Here is a 17,592-nt window from a genome sequence, read left to right on the forward strand (position 1 = left end):
ACGGCCCCTGAAACATTTTTTGCATGAACAACTTTGAAACTCTTCTCATTAAAACCATTTTTATAGAATCAATGAAAGTTGGCATATTGTACCTTAGGGTATCCCACTCAAATTGACTGTTGGGATTTTTGATCTGTGATCAAGTTTTTATTTTAATCTGTTATGCCATACTGGAGTTATTGCCCTTCCGATGTTTTTCCTTTGCTATTTTCAATGTTATTTTCTCCTCTGACACTACTTGACCAATTGGAACCAAACTTGGTATGAATGTTACTTGGGGTATTGTGTATAGAACTGTTTGGGGTATTGTGTATAGAACTGTTGTGGGGGTTTCTGATCTGTCCAAAACATGGCTTCCGTTGGTAAAAATAGAAAATAGGGGTCAGACAGTTGTTTTTTTTTTCGCATATTATATCTCCAAAACCGTTAGGTTTAGCCAAATTCTTTTAGTAGCTGAAGTGATCCTTGTTATACGTCCTACAAAAGTTTCCAAGGGATCAAAGTTGTAAGACGACTCCTTGTAAGAGTTATTGCCCTTGAAAGATGAAAAAAGACGGGTTTTTTTTTTACAGTTTTCGGCCAATATCTTGAAAACTATAATGAATAGAAAGAAACTTTCAATTGCTGAAATGATCCTTATGATAAGTCCTACCAAAATTTTCTTGAGTCAAAATTGTTGGACAACTCTTTGTTAAACTTATTGCCCTCGATAGACAAGATTGAACCAGGTGAGCTATTCAGGCTCTTGGGAGCCTTTTTGTTATCTTTATCTCTCAAATGACACTGTTCATAGCCTTATGGGGAAAATGCTCCTAACTGTACAATATTTCAAAATTTATGAAGATTACCTTATTTAGTGTGAATCCCATGCCTAAAATGGTACAAAAATGCTTAATGATACTGAACTGCTTAAAGTTTGTTCACTGTTTAAGTTATCACGAATAAATATATTATCAGTGACAAGCTTTATTTGTGATTGATACAAACAACTGTTATATACTTAGCTTTTGGGGATTACTGGTCTTGAAGAAAGCATATTTTTGTGAACAAATGTGGTTCCCAGGTAATTTAGGATTTAGATTCAAAACTATTGAAAAATCTTAAGTTGCCATAAAAGTTCCAAAGATAAACCTGTTTTGGTAAAAATCCTTACCATATTGCTGTTGTATATATATTGATATAACATCAAGGTGAGCGATTCTGATTCATAAGAACCGCTTTCTGTGTGAGCTCTGTTGGGGTGCAGTCACTGAGTACCCTAGTTAAACCTTATACCGGGTAGTTACACAAAATCGCATATTACGTTTGTTTCGATAAAAGTAATATGAATATTGTTTAGACATAATGCTATCTCTTCACCAGTTATAAAAAAAAAACAACTTTTGATTGAATAACAATAGTCATTCCCTGACACTTCTGTTGATACCAAACGTTGATGGTTCGGATCTCTGGGCGCGTCTTCCCTTAAATTGATAATATTGTTCATTTGATTGAAAAAGGGTAAAATAATTGTTTAATGGTGTTTTAAATATTTTAATTCTTGTCTTTTCTTTACAACAGGAGAATAACGAAAAGAATATCATGATTAAGTTTTTATCTAGTGATTTACTGATAAAATTTTATAGTAATTTATACAATAGTTTTATGACAATTTTTGTCCACGCTTTTCCCTGTCATGGATACAATAGATTTGGCCAACAAAATTAACTCAAATAAATATGTGTTTGTCAACACCGAATTATGAACAGATCACAGAGGTGCATAAGGGTAAGACAATTTATTTTTCACTTGTGTAGATTTGGAACTTTTCTTGGGAACAAAATATTGGTTTTGGAATTACTTCAGGGGAAAATGGGCGCATAGTGACTGGTCTAAAGAGTAGCTTAGCGTAATATTTTTGGCGTCGTCGATATACTGTAGAGGCTTTATACTTGCTGAATGATGACAGTACTTCTATATTTAACGAGAAAGTGACTACAAAACTTCTTGTAGCCCAAAGAAGACAGCTGATTTAGTTTCAATAACATTTTTTTCTTATTTCATCGCGGATGCCACGACGAAAATGCAGATGTTGCTCTCAAATTTAGAACAATGGTAGGTCAATTTTATAGTACAACAGTAAACTGCAAGAATCAGAAATTTAATATAATATCAGGGAGGCAGTGGTGAGGATTGCAAAAAATTATGTAAAAAGAGTACTACAGCATTTGATCAGAATTTTGTTTATTTTGTGTATATGTAAATTAGATTTTAACCAGTTACATCCCCATTAATTAGCTTATACAATTGTTTATCTTGAATAAAACTAGAACAATACTACAACATATGTCATAACCCCCCCCCCCTTTTGATAAAGACAGACCACCCTTTCACGTCGTATTACGGCCACTATTCGAAAGTGGAACAGAACATCAAGCATCTGAGAAAGCGCTTAGATAAAAAACAGCCGGCTTCTCTCAATGTTCGGTGTGTATGAGTAGACTAGCCCTGTAGTTATGCGAATGCTAACATTAAATTACTTGGAGTCAATAGTTACATGTTTATTTATTTTCAAATTATTATAATAATCAGTAAGCACTTTAAGTAGTATTTCTACAAAGATCTACTGGTTATATCACAGCTTGACTTCATTGACCCATTCATGTGTAAAAGAACATGTTAAAAATCGCATTAAATTGTTATTTAATTTAATTCAAAAGAATGATATATTTTAGTGAAGCATTTTACCCATAATAACAGATCCCCTTTGTACAAGTTTCACAATCCATGAATTGAGCGTAATTTCTTATTTATGATTATTTTCACTTATGCGATTGCGCTTCACTTAATTCTTGAAGTGAATGCAGAGGAATTCATTATACGGACCACATCTCAATATCTTGATCTATTAAAAGACAAATTACTGACTCGCATGCAAATTTTATTACCTTGAGAAAAAAACTCATTTATATTATAAACTTATACAGTAATACGGTAACAGTTGCCTTTTGAAACGCCTAGAATGGAAGTAAGTATATGTTTTTATTGTAACATTTTTCTGCTAATTTTCAGGAACAGAGACTTCAAAATAGCAACATCCAAAGACGGAGTTGTTTGGTCCTTTTGATTGTCATTGTGATCTTTTACATATTTTAGCAAAACAACTAAATTCAGATTTAAGTACTACGCAAATGTGACAAGTCGAAATCAAATATACATGTATATCGGTTACTTCAAAATATTCATTTGTGTTTTTTAAAATGCTAATTTTATAATAGAAGTTTGTCAGTGAATGTAGGGGATTCGTATCAAATTTCTTTTATATGCATGTATTATGTTTTTTTTATTTGTTCATAATACATTTTGTAATATATTTCCCTTTCTCTTTGTAAGATGAATATTTAATCATCTACAAATTTGAAGTACCCTCAATGAAAAAAAAAACCGATTCACAAAAATATTTCTTACATTTGTTTGGAAACTGCAATCGTCATCAAATAACGTTAAGGAAATGAGGGGTTTTTAGACCAGTTTTTTTATAATTAATTACGAAACCTTTAGAAAGCTTGGCCTACTCGAAGAATGAAAAGTGTTGGTTTCGTATCAACAGGTCATTATTAAATATGTTGAAACTTCAAAACTAGTTTACAGGAATATTTGTTTATCGTATTTTTCTTGCTTCATATAATTTTTGTTTCAAATTCGTAAGTAACCACCGTCCTGTTCCTTTTCGTGCTTTATTTTGAAGACACAATTCAAACCTTGGAATGATTTTTGTTTGTATTTTAGAGTTTACCGGAAATTCTTAATGCAAGAGAGGGATTTACACCAGTGACAAAATGGAAGAAAAAGTACCGCCTGAAGGTAAGAATTTCAAAAATTATCTTTTTTTTTTACTTAAGAGGACGTTTTAATCATCTTTCCATTCCAACGGTCAATTATTGTGCCTCTCCCTATTGTTGATCCCTTTCAGTACTCCTACCAGCATTTTGAGAATGAGGATATCAGTCTTTTAAATTGAGTTTCATTTAAATGTAAAATGTTTTTTTTTCTAAATCTTTATCAAAGATGACCTCCTCCCCCTTGTTCCTTCCATCAACTTTGTACATATATGTACTTTCCACCATCCCTATCTGGTTATTTAAAATTATACTTGATATTTTCAACAGATAAATTACAAATAATTTACTTGATATGGGCATCCCTCTTTACGACGCATGTCTGCCCATCGGTAAACTGCAGATCGCAATGTTTGTGTATCGAATGCACACAAATCCTTGCTTTTGTTATCCAAGTCGTCTGATTTTCAACACTGTGTAGGATTATGCTATTGAGAAAACTACATGAAATGACCGAAAATGCCACGTAGATGGATGTTCTATATTAATCACATCTTGTCTATGGTTTTTGTATTGTGGTGTTTGACTGTATTTTGTGTTAATGATTTAATTCTCCAAAGCAATGATTCTTTTTCTCATATATTTTACCAGTGAATACTATATCAATCTGTCCATGTTAGGGTTTATTATATATACAACTAACCGGTACAAAACCTCTATCAGACACTTTGTTTTTTAGGGTTCAATGCTCCGGCGGTTTCAGCTGTATGCTCGACTGGCAATGATTTGTCACAGGCTCTGCAAGTTCAGCTACAAAAGGTATGAAGGAGACATTAGTGTAACTTTTATTCTATGCTTGAAGATGATAGGGCAAAAACGAACAAAAGCAAACATAGCAAAAACTGATAAAACCAAGATATCTAACGTAAATACATTTCTTTTTCATTGGGCAAGTCAACTTAGTGTGCTCTAACAGTCATTTTCCTTTGGACCAGTGCAGTTGATGCTCTCTGGTGGTGTTTTTCAACTTGACAAGTCAGATTGGTTTCCTCTAACGCTGGGCCATTTTCCATTGGACAAGTCAGATTGATGTCCTTTAAAGATCTTTTATTTATTTACATTTTGTTTTTTTAAATTATTGTTTTAGGGTTGATTCACACAAAACAGAGTTTTTATCAATTTTACAAGAATCAGATCAGATGGCAGATAATACGAACATTGAAGGATTGGTTTTCAATCCCCAGGATTATAAGGCAAACAGACAGGTAGCTATCCTTCTTTTGTTTACCAAAGTTTTTATGCGCATTTAAGAAAAGTAGTTCGGACTTCGTCATTTTTTGTATGGTGGATAGTCCAAACTTAGCTATTTACTTTCAAATTTCAACAAATAGATGTTGAAACCTACGTACTTACGATTCTTAACACTGCAAAAGTTGTCGTGTTTTCATTAAAACAAATTACTGTGCGTACAGAAAAAGAATTTTTTTTTAAACTATAATCTGACAGAACCTAAAGTATCAGCCTATATTTTCGAAAACTTACAAAAAAGTTTGATATCTTCAATGTAAAATTTGCCTTTACTAAATCTCTGAAACCTTCAAGATGCTCCATTCAGTCAGTATTTTTTTCTTTTGTGTTAATTTTAATACTCTAGTTGAACTTTACCAATTTGAGGGAAACAAATTATGTCATGCCCGAGAAAAGTATCCAATAGTTTTTCATCTCGCTCAAAAATTTTCTTATGAAATGAATTTCCTTTCTGGAAATTGTATAAAAAATATTACCGTATTAGTGGTTAACAATTAAAATTATTATACAAATAAAATATTTAGCGAAAAGAGTAATAGGGCAGTTTGTTATCCCGAGAAAATCGTTGACATCCCGAGGCGTAGCTGAGGTACTCCTACAATGTAAGCGTTTGGAATTCCGTTCATCCATATCTCATCGTTAGGATGCCACCAAGTCAGAAAATAGCTTGCCAGACAACCTCTAGCACTGTCGGAGTATAGCCGAGGGTGACAATGTATTTTCAAGGGAAAAACAAACTCTCTATCACCCTCTAAGCTAAGTGTTATTTACTTTATTATTATTATTATTATTATAATGTTCCGTTGTCATTCTTTTTTTTAAATTAAATCCTAACAATCAGTTTTGCATGTTTGTCTCTATTTTCATATTGTTTTATTTTCTTCCAAGTTTTTTCGTATGATATTTAATCCCAATGTAAATGTAGGTCTTTACAAAACAGAATTAAAAAAAAAAAAAAAAAAAAAAAAAAAAAACCTAAACCCCCCAAAAATCAAGAATGCAGTGTACGGAAATTTAAGTACTCAACTAATATCTACCGGAACCAGTCTAAAATAGAGCAGAATATTACCCTCTAATTGAAGCATTGATTTCAGCCAAGCAGTTTCAGGTTGTCATGCGGCGCTCTGGTAGCATTAAGGTTTCAATCCTTTTTCAATAAAAACAGAATAATATATAATTGACTTAAAATATAACTAAACTCACCTGATATGGGGTTCCACAATGAAATATATTTCTATACATAGTCTCTCATTTTATTTATTTATTTATTTTTTTGAATCATGAACACATATGCTTATGAAACGTATCTACCGCGCCGACAGCTCCAGTCGTGTGTAGTACAATGTCACATGCGTTCTGCTTAAAAAAAACTCCGGTTTATACTCAGTCATAATGCTAAACTCCTAAATAATAAAAAAAAATTATTATTTCTTATTCTACTCTATTTTATTTTACTATATTGACTTTAAATACATCTCTAATTTGCTTCTTTGGCTGTTCTTAAGTCCACGTGTAAATCAGGGATTTATATTTACACTTATTAAATTCTAAAAGTTGGCCAATCTAACCAACAACCAATCCAGTTTTCAAACTTTAAAAAGAAAGCATTGGTCAACCCATTCATCAGAGCCATGGGCTGGAATGGTCTCGTGTGGCGTTAGTAAAACTGCGTACTAATGTGTGCATTAAAATAAATATCAAATATTGAAAGCCCACAAAATTGGGCCGTCCTTGTGAGACCCGACAGGGTAGTCAAGGACGTTAAAAACCCACTTTGTAGTAGTTTCAGATAGTAAATCTTAATAAAGGTGTAGGATTTCAACCACATCTTTCACTATTGGTGCTATTAATCAACAAGTTTAGGCGATATGTAATGACAATATCAAATAAAAAAAATACCATTCATATAAATGTATGATATATATAGACCTTTAAGCGTTAACCGAGAAAAAAAAACATTCAGCTTTCAATTTCAAAAATATTGTTGATTTCTTCTTTAACCGTTGTAAACTATATATTTAAAACACGATCATTTTGACGACGTGCTATGTATACCTTTATAAATACAAGCTTACTATTTCCTTCTGAATAGGCCGAAAATACTTAAAAAGCATAGCCAGTTCAAATATCACTCATGATAAATATAGGTCAATTGGACTTGGGATCTGGAAGCAAGTGACACCACACTACACATTTAGGCTACAAGAATGGTACGATAATTGATATTTTTTATTTGCCAGGACCGGATGCCAGCGGAAGGGATTAGAATTTTGCGTGTACCCCCACATGAAAGATCTGAAAGGGATATCAGATACGTAAGTCATATAAAATCATGGAATAATATAAAATAATTGCGTAACGTTTTCCATATTGGCCAAGTTATTGGTCCGAAACCAGCCATATTGGATTGGTGCGTCACGGTAGCTGAAGTCCAATATTGCAATAGCCGAGGACAAATAACTCAGCCAATATGAAAAACCTTATGCAATGATACCTTTATTGACTAAATAGTCCAATACGTCATATTGGTCTAGGCCAATATGGATTTTAACCAGGCTAATATGACGTATTGGACGGATAAATCTCTTATTGGTGCATTTTTATATTTTGTATTGTACTGGCAGTTTTGATCATATTTAAACTAATATTCGATCTTTAGTCAGTGATTTAACATACATGTATTAGGTATTTTGTAAAATCATCATTCAGAAGAGCTATAAAAAAAAACAAAAAACAAAAAAAAACAAAAAAAAACTACCGAGTGTACTTCTCAAAGCCAGGGTTGCAAAAAAACATGCAGACCATAATTAATTTTTTTTTTAATTTTAAGAAAAAAAATCATTTAGTGTCAAATTTGGATTTTAGCTATTTTAAACACTGATTACTTCTCTTAGTATTGAATTTTGTCTATATATGGGAATTTCTATCTCATTTAGTTGCTGATATGCCTAAGAAATATAAAGGCCTTTTCTGAATATCCGAAGACAATGCAAGAAAGACTATGTCGGGTAGGCTGGTATGAAACGTGAGTTAAATATTTCGTTTTGTTAAATATAATTTAAATTTAATCTACGCCGAAGATACAACCATGAGACACAACAATAAAACGGGAAGAAATATGTACAATTTTCTAATGTTGAAGCTCACCCTCATCCTTCTTAAGCACTGAGGTCACCTCGGGTCGCTTGTGCCTCAGATTTAAGTTGGGTTCGTGTTACTCGTTTCTGTCACTCATTTCGTAGTAGTGATCTGTGTCAGTCCTTCCGTCCGTCACAAATTATTGTGGGCGCAATTCCTCTGAGACCGCTAATCGGATTCCATTCTCATTCGGTTACAATAATATGTGCTTGGTAATGATTTACCGCCATTTTGATTCAATTAATTTTAGGAGAGATTCGTTTTATGTATGATCCACTCTATGCACAATTTGGGGACAGTGCCGATCGAATTTCATGCATGTGTATAGTTGTTGGTTTTAATTTGTACTTGATCCTGTATGATGCACCTTCATCTAGATTTGACATTTTTGTGTATGTGACATCATGGGAACACACATTTGATGCAACTTACCTGGAACCGCTGATTGGACTTTGCTTCAATTTTGTAAGATAGTCAGTCACCACATGTACTTTAATCTGACATCGTATCTCCATTGCAACGATAGAGTGGATCTGCATAACCCGATGGCAGCCGATTGCCTTTAAAAGTCGGGTCACAATGCCGTTTTGATTCGATATAAAGGCACATGTGGAACTTCAGGAATTATTTTGTATTGTATATTATTGTTTTATGTAACAAATGTTAAATGTTCTTTTTCTGTTTCCGAGTTTACTCACTTTGACAAAGTGTTTAGTTTTCCTTTCTTATCACAATAAATTGTTCTGATGTTTCCTCACTTATTGAAGAAGTTTTAGTGATCTCTGAAAGTATGTTGTATTTAGGTTATTCGCTGGTGCCTTTGTTCCGTTTCACCATATCCGTTCTTTTTCTATCAGTATAGTAGTTGTGTAAATCTTATTGGCTTCGGTTTTTCTCCACAGTTGGAGACATATGGCTTCCTTAATTTAGTAATTTTGTTGGATTCCTTTGTTGCAAGGGTGTATCGCCCGATTGTCTTTGTCCTTCCAAAGGTGTGTAGTGAAAAAATTAACCCCTTGAAATATGACAGTTTTCTGAGTTTTTCTTTTCCACTCAATGATATGCTGTTATATTGTAGGTATGAACCAAGACGTGTTATTGTCAGGCAGTTCCATCTTCCACATTCGTTTTATTTCATTCTTAGTGGTGTTAGTAAGTATAAATATTTCATTAATTATAATATGAAATATTGAATTGTAACCACTTTAACTTGATTTAAAAATCATTTTTTATAACTACCTTTTAAGTAGCATGATGCTTCTGTTCTTAAGCTTTGGGTAATTGAAGAAGTAGGATCTTGATTTTCTTATGTGCTATTCAAAAACATGTATACTGAATATTACATCAATATTACATGAGAATAAAAACAAAACCCCGATATCACACCAAGGGCCACTAGCCCGAAAGGTGATGTACTGCATGTGATTAAGATTTTGATAAGCCAAATTCACTATGTCATATATCTCAACTATACTTCAAGTGTGTTCCGAGCAGGGATGTAACATAGTGTATGTGATGTAGGCCTACAGGTGTAATATAAGGTATGCGATGTAGGGTAAACAATAAAGGGGTAATAAGTAATAATTTGTAATGGATATACAAAAAACGTATATTTTAACATAAATATATATTTAAAAATATTATCTATGTGGATATTCAACTACAAAAGTTCTATCAATCATATTTAAAGAATTAAAACAATAAAAGAAGTTTTAGCAGAAAAGCATTTTTCTCCACAATCCATCGGCATTGTAATATCGACGCTTTCAGACATTGATAATGCATTGTCACTGAATATGCCATCTAAGTTATTTTATAGGAAAAATCGTTTAATAGATCATAAACATGCAACCTAGAAAAATCTCTCAATTTATGCTATTATTCCGCTTCTTGAATTTTTCAAGGTCGATTTTGATTTAAACAAATTATTTCTACAACCGTTATAAAGCTTTCGTATCACATAAATATTGTTTACATGTATTATAAACCCATCAAAATGGTTATGAATTCATTTGGAAGGAATGTCAGTAATCCGGAAATTAGTGACAAGATCCTCAGTGCCTGAGAGATGTGACCTGATTCACTGATGATACTTGTCAGGAGCATGAATTTAATATACTCTCCAAGGAACCTTACAATACAATCTTGTCGCCACAAATGTAATTGGACTCACATATCTTGTAATCTTTGCTAGTTCAATTACTTCAAAATATCTGGAGACACCACAAGGAAACAAGATCAAAATGATAGTATTTTTTATGATATGAGTTTTACTTCAACTGACAGTCTTTTCCAACTAACGAGCAGCTGCCACATGACGAGGCCATAGAGGAAATAAAAGGCACTTAAAGTTTACAAAGCATTTAGTTTAAATGATGAAATTGGACATGTTTTGAAGACATACTTGTAGATTTAAGACATGCTGTAAATAGTAATTGCTATTTTGTGAATAATTCAAAATTAATTAAGATTAAAATTCAAATAGACTTTTATTAACAACAAACATTAAGTACAGAAAAGAATAACATTAATGGAATAAAGTGTAGTTCGGGATTATGGACTGGAGAAGTACTGTCTTAATTTCTAAAGCAGTACAATATTATATGCATGCCTTATAATTACTTCTACCTCTAAATTCTCAATCATGACTAAAAACATGTACATTTAAATTATAAAAAAATGATTAGAGAAAACATTAGGAAATTTAGGAAGAATTCGTATAGAAACTACACGAAGACACAACATTGATATTAGGGCGAAACAATTCATTTCTAGCCAAGCTTAAGGAGGTAGACCTAGGGTAAGGGACACAACTCTTACAAATTATTGAAACGTTTGTATTCAGCATTTGACTTCAATCTCATGTAAGCATCAAAGTAACTCAGACTGATTTCATTCTGTTCAAAGGAAAACTTAAAAGATTTTTGTGAAATTGAATATGATACAAACATATCACTGATTTCAGGAGTTATTACCCTTAGAATACCCTAGGTCTACATTCTTAAGCAGGCAGGGTATTATTTGAAAAAAAAGTAATTCAGTATACTGAATTACTTTTTTTCAAATAACAAATTAAGTAGTTTTTTGTACCAGTCAGAATTCGTACAAACAAACAAATGTATTTGACTTTTAAACTAACAATGCGATATTTAAAACCAAAACTTAAGTTAAAATAATCTACAGAATATGGTACCATGAATAAATTCGCAACAAATTTAAAGCTGTTTTAACAGTATATTATTTTGCAAATTGGATTTAAAATTTCACTGATTTATGCTTTCCTGTCTAATCACGATCGCAGCCCCTGTGTTTGAAGAAATAATGAACGTGCAACAGTATATGAGCATGCTCATTTATTAGTTATTTATATAAATATATATATATATATACAAACGTCTCAGAATGTGACAACTGTACTCGTTACACTGCTCCATCGGATCAAATTGATACAGGGAAGATAAAGTAAATGTATAGACAGGTCTGAAAAATTCCCAACGATGTTAGAACTGTCAAATTTGCGATGCAAATTTTTGGTCGTTCCCTCCGCGGAACTCGAACTTGTACCGCTGTGACATCTATGGCAACACTGCCTGCACAAAGTCCAGCGCCCTAGACCACATGGCCAGATAGGCTATATAAAAATATAGCCTTCGCTGGCCGGGTCATTCCTCCTCGTAGGATTAATCTAGGGCTGTAACTTAGTACACGATGTATGAGAGTACGGGACAGTTCATGTAGGTATATATATGCACCTAAATGAACTGTCCGAACTGTATATATATCCAGTTGTTCAGTCGTTCAGTTTTAAATTGAAAAAAAAGTTGTCATAAACTTTGGTTAAAGGTGGTTTGTTGTGCGACTGTTGGGCGAGTAACTAAATTTAACATCGATTCATGTTCATCATTTAGGAATTTTATGTCAGTCTCGGCACGTTCATTCGTTATATATATACACGTTGCGGCATTACTTGTCAAGTTGCAACAAAACATGATGCATTTATTTTAGTTTATTAGTAATTTAAGGAAGTAAAGGTTAAATAAAGAAACCACCAAGAAAGAAAATAATCTTTGATTAATCACTTTTCTTCAAGGCTTTGAATCCTTACTGTTATTGGAAATTTCTGTAAGAGAAGGAAATACACTTTTTTTCGGGCTTCACATTGAATCATTGCCTCAGAAGTTTCTCGATACATACTACTAACCATTTATCATTGGAACATTATTTTTCTTCTTTAAGAGTTATTTAATCACATGACACTGGTGTCTTCTTGATATCAGATTTGCATCACTGTTAGTTTTGTTTGTTTGTTTGTTTGTTTGTTTGTTGGGGTTTAACGTCCGAGCAGCAATAGTTCAGCTATATTCAGACGGCTAAGGTTCTAAGCACTATTTAGTCGCCTTTTACGACAAGCTTAGCGCTGCTGCAGGCCTATTCTTTTAACACCCGGACCTGCACAGGGCGCATCACTGTTACTGTTAGTGACTCTGCATCAAACCAATCACTCACTTGTATGGTTTATTAAGTTAAATACAGCTCCTTATAAGTCTAAGGTGTTTTTCAAACATACATCACTGAATCATTGTAGTGCTGCGGTCAGGTATTTAGTTTTCGAGTTTAATAGGCCTAGAAGGTATACGGCTATATCATATGTCAATGGAAAGATAAATCAATGTAGTTTTTGATTATCACTCTTTTATAACTGAAAAGTGATAAAGTTTTCTGTTATTTTGGATAAATTAGAGGAGGGGTCAAAGATCAATCGACCCCAGTACACTTTTATATGTAATTTAAGTGAAATCGTCCATCATAGATATCGGAAAACACGTAACATGTAAAGATCATATGTATAGAATTTCAAAAATGTAATAAAGAACTTTTTCCGACAAAAGTTGACTATTTAATCACAGAACAAAAATGCCCCTAAAATTGGTTGCATTTTAGCGCATTTTCAATGATTAAGAGATAATAAGACACCGTAGAATATTACAATTTATATCTAAGTATTCTTTACTGAATAACAAATAAAATAAACACAACGTTCTCGATTCGATCTACGACATGGACTTTGCAAAATGAGTTTGAAGTTGCACATTTTCACATATCTAAACTATTAATTGTACTAAAATTGTATAACACGGCACATTAAAGTTCGAAAAATCCTTAACCGTCCGCAGCACTATTGATAGATTAGTGTCATTTGATGAGCATGCTCAATATACACTTCCACGGGGTAGGGCTTGTGTAGGACAAAAGAATATATATATGTCTGAAAAATTCCCAACGATGTTAGAACTGTCAAATTTGCGAAGCAATTTTTTTTATCGTTCCCTCCGCGGGACTCGAACTCATACAGCTGTGACATCTATGGCAACACCGCCTACACAAAGTCCAGCGCCCTAGACCACTCGGCCAGCTAGGCTATATATTATAAGCATGCTCATAGTTAGCACAAAAGGGTCCATTTCCATTTTGTTTTGTTTCTGTCTCTAATACGATTCATTGTCCACTTTATTATTTTGTTTTTATTTTAGTTATCGTGACACAGTATGACGAAGAAAGGGGTAACACGAAGTTTCTTGTCTGTTTGGGTCGAGGTATGGCGTTCGGGGTAAGTTTACTTTAATTTCAGTAAAATGTAGTCATTGAAATACCATAAGGTAGATCACTACTGGTTTTCATGATAAGCAAGTAGAACGTGAAACTTTGTTACCTGAAATTGTTGCGCAAGTTTATATGAAGAAAGTTACCTATTATCATTTACTAATATCTTAACATTACATGTCCTCTTTTATTCCTTTCTCTCTTCCTGCCCTTGCTTTGTTTTAGTTTGTTACCCTTCATAGAATGGTTTTCAATGCATAATGTACGATATTCGTATCTGATGGCAGCTGTTTTATTGTTAATTGGATTTAAAATGTCGGAATAAATGCTGAACTGTATTCTTGACCAATGTTATGATCAAGTACTTCTCGATCATCAAATAACAGCACCTGAGTTTTACTAGAGACATGATCCTTCTAATATCCGCTGAAATAATTGTTTATCGATACCAAGGTTGACGGCAACACACGATGTATTTAGTTCAGAAACCAGTCTGTAAAGACTGGTGTATCCTAACATTTTTTGACATAAGGCATATATATTTCTTTCTCGGGAAGAGAAAGTTTGGGTTATCTGTTGAGTGAAAACATTAATTTTTAAGAAACGACCGGAGTCAAAAACGTTTTGAACGACAAGAAGAGGAAAAAAGTTATTTTTTCCCTGAACAATCTACAATGGGGAAATATTGAATCATACTATTCCCTGCCGATGATTTTGTGAACTTTTTTTGTTATAATTCAAGAATAATGATAATAATAAAAATCCCAGGCCTTCATGGCTTATCAAATTGTTGGTTCCCACGGAAAACATTATTAGAACAAGATACAAATATATATAAATCATATACATTTCTTTTTAATTAATCGAAGTAAGGGATACTTAGTTTATTTTTACACTATTCGAGGTGTCACATGTTTTAAATCGAACAGTGTAAGACTGCAAACAAAATAGAACAATTTGATGGTGATCCTAATAGACCATTCGTGTTAAATGTGGGATAGCCAAAGAGCATGAAGAGCATGTGTTGAGCATGCTCAATATACACTTCCGCGTGAAAAATTCTTTTGTTCCACCCATTCCCTACCTCACGGATGTATATGTTGGGTATGCTCATAAATCTGCCATAAAAAGGTCTATTGCAGCATTCAGAAAGAATTTATGGTTAAGAGTACACTCGAAAAAGTAAATCTTATTTCTACTATAAGGAATCTAAGAACATGTTATTATTGTTTACATACTGAAAATATAATAGGACACTCTTATGAAAGATCATACGTCTTGATGGGAAAAAATCAATTCTGTAGATACACTAAAATTGTAGAAAAATGTCATGATGATGGTTACATAAACTTGATTAGAATGCTTATTAACATTACACTAGCTTCTACAAACTTTCAAAATCACCATAATTATACGCAATATATTGACTTTTTCCCCGTTACCGTTGAAGGAAATGCTTTAATGACATATCATTATCTCAGTGAACCTTTAGCAGCCTCCAAAACAGAAATATTACTGAGATCCACAGGAAAGACGAGATATTCAATACTCTGGTCTATTGAAATTGCTGGATCAAATTGAAATTGCTTTCCTAAATTTTTTGAGTAATTTTAAATACTTAAGAAAATTTGGTTTCGGTGCATTCAATTGACATTTGATAGTAATTTACGAAGTATAATGATAGTCGATGAAGCTGTGTAATATAACAAGTTGTTCATCTCATGGGAGGACAACCAATCTTCAATGTCTCCCTAATTGCTGTAAATTGATGGAGTGTGGTCTTCCAATACAACTATTCCTTTCAAATACGTGGCAGGTATATGTCATTTAAAATGTATAATTTTATGATAACAGCTATCTAAATGACAAATCCTGTAAACAAATACACACATGCAGTTTAAGTATTATTTAACTGAGCATAACTAAAAGTGAGTCTGAAATGAAAATATTTCCAAATACAAGTACATTATAATTCAGGGCATTTTAATACGTTTAAATTGTGGTTGAGTTCAACGATAACGTGTCTCGTACAATCGTTATACGTATCCGGATCTGCAAGGATCGTATAACCAGTTAATGATCCTTCTGAACTGTAGTGCCTGACTTTTAGAATAAACTGCAAATCTGAGATAAATTGGCAGAGAATGGCCTTTAATTTCCTGGTATGGATTGTTTTTCGATTAATACGAACAAGTTGGAACAGAACATTTGTATCTACAGTAAATACGATTCTACCATTTAAACTGACAGTCACCACAATCAACTTTGCTGATAAGACGAATTCATTTATGTTAAACTTAGTCTTTATCTCGAGGTATCGAATTAATTTCAATAAAGCTGTATATTTAAACCAAGTCCGTGAGGTATAAAACGTTCATTTCGTCTCAAATATAAAGGTAGGATTTTGTATTTGATACTCATGCAAACGAAACTATTGAATTTTTCATGATTTATTAACAAATTTATATTTTGTAAACATAGAATCAAGACTCTAAAGATTTTAGATTCAAGTTGTTTTTTTAAGGAACTTGCAGTGATTACTAACAGTGTTAGACAGGCGACCTGCAGTACAAGGACGACGACAGAACTCCTCTGTATATCATCTAAGGTAAGTTACACAGTTACACAAACCTTACCAGCTCAGGTAAACTCCACAGTTTCAGGCTATGACAGTACGAGCTAAAAATTGAAGAACCAAACATTTTTACACGTCCATTAAAAATAAAAATAACGATTCCATACTTTCCCCATTACTAAACAAGGCAGATTTTAAAATAAAAATATTGATTTCGATTGCTGCTGCAATATAAATAAATATTTTGCGCTTTCGCAAAAAGATAAAAAATATCCGACATCACACTGAAGATTGAAGATAAAAATGGTCAGTGCTTAAGGTAAGCTACACATATTTATGCCACTTGTAATACGAGGATGACGACAGAACTTACCTGTATATCAGGTAAGGTAATAGCACATATTCATGCCACTTGTAGTACGAACTGGAATTTCAGATCCATTGCAGTACGAGGACGACGACAGAACTTCTGAGTATATCAGCTAACGTAAGTTACACAATTTTAGTTCCCTTGCGTACGAGGACGGCGACAAAGTCCCTGCATATCAACCAAGGTAGTATGAAAAACTAGTTTTAAAAACCCTTCTTAGTACTAGTATATTCCAGTAGACAAAACAGACATTCTTTTCTGGTAACACGTTATTTAGAGAGAAAAAAGTGTTTAACAAAATAATCACAAATCATTTATTATAAGTATAAGAGTGAGGTTCTCGAGTTTAATAATAAAAGGAAGAAACACGAAGTTTTAATTTTTTCAGCGTTACCATTGAGGAAATAGTACCATGTTCTTTAGCTCAGAGGGCATTTACAAAAGCTGCTTTTCAAAGTAGCACGTTATCTGGTGGTTCTTTTGTAACTTCAACTCATTCCAAAGCTCCGGACAGATTTTTATGAAACTTTCAGAAAATGAATTGGGTATTTTCATTCTTACCAAAATGATTGGCGATTTATTATCTCAACATGAACATTTCTATGATCTCATGAGGAGTTGATAATTTTACCATTTTCGTATCCGGAATTGAACATAAATCTCTTGATTGGGTTTTATGAAAATTGCAGTAAAAAGTTTTATTAGCGTTCCGTTGGTTTCATTACTATTTTAGAAAGTACTCATTTTGCATTCCACAAGTCACACTAAACCTTTGATAGATT

At 32.9% G+C, this 17,592-nt stretch overlaps 1 protein-coding gene across 5 annotated transcripts in view; it reads left to right on the forward strand.

The window, feature by feature from the left end:
* Window positions 1-1,697: 1,697 nt before the first annotated feature.
* LOC148619377 (cyclic nucleotide-binding domain-containing protein 2-like) overlaps window positions 1,698-17,592 on the forward strand; it is a 43,422-nt gene continuing 27,527 nt past the window's right edge. The window contains exons 1-9 of one of the 5 annotated variants that reach the window (XM_088579221.1): window positions 1,698-1,767; window positions 3,769-3,843; window positions 4,558-4,637; window positions 4,966-5,083; window positions 7,367-7,441; window positions 8,063-8,151; window positions 9,343-9,416; window positions 13,796-13,872; window positions 16,390-16,473. In XM_088579221.1, coding sequence (XP_088435347.1) covers window positions 1,741-1,767; window positions 3,769-3,843; window positions 4,558-4,637; window positions 4,966-5,083; window positions 7,367-7,441; window positions 8,063-8,151; window positions 9,343-9,416; window positions 13,796-13,872; window positions 16,390-16,473 — 699 coding nt within the window. In that variant the 5' untranslated portion in view covers window positions 1,698-1,740. Of the gene's footprint in view, window positions 1,768-2,919; window positions 3,008-3,768; window positions 3,844-4,557; window positions 4,638-4,965; window positions 5,084-7,366; window positions 7,442-8,062; window positions 8,152-9,342; window positions 9,417-13,795; window positions 13,873-16,389; window positions 16,474-17,592 lie in introns of those variants that run through there. The other 4 variants (XM_088579219.1, XM_088579220.1, XM_088579217.1 and 1 more) reach the window with 4 other exon arrangements.

The sequence above is a fragment of the Perna viridis genome, chromosome 4 (genome assembly GCF_037379345.1).
Source record: "Perna viridis isolate PV_CMFRI_1.1 ecotype Kerala chromosome 4, ASM3737934v1, whole genome shotgun sequence".
NCBI lineage: Eukaryota > Metazoa > Mollusca > Bivalvia > Mytilida > Mytilidae > Perna > Perna viridis.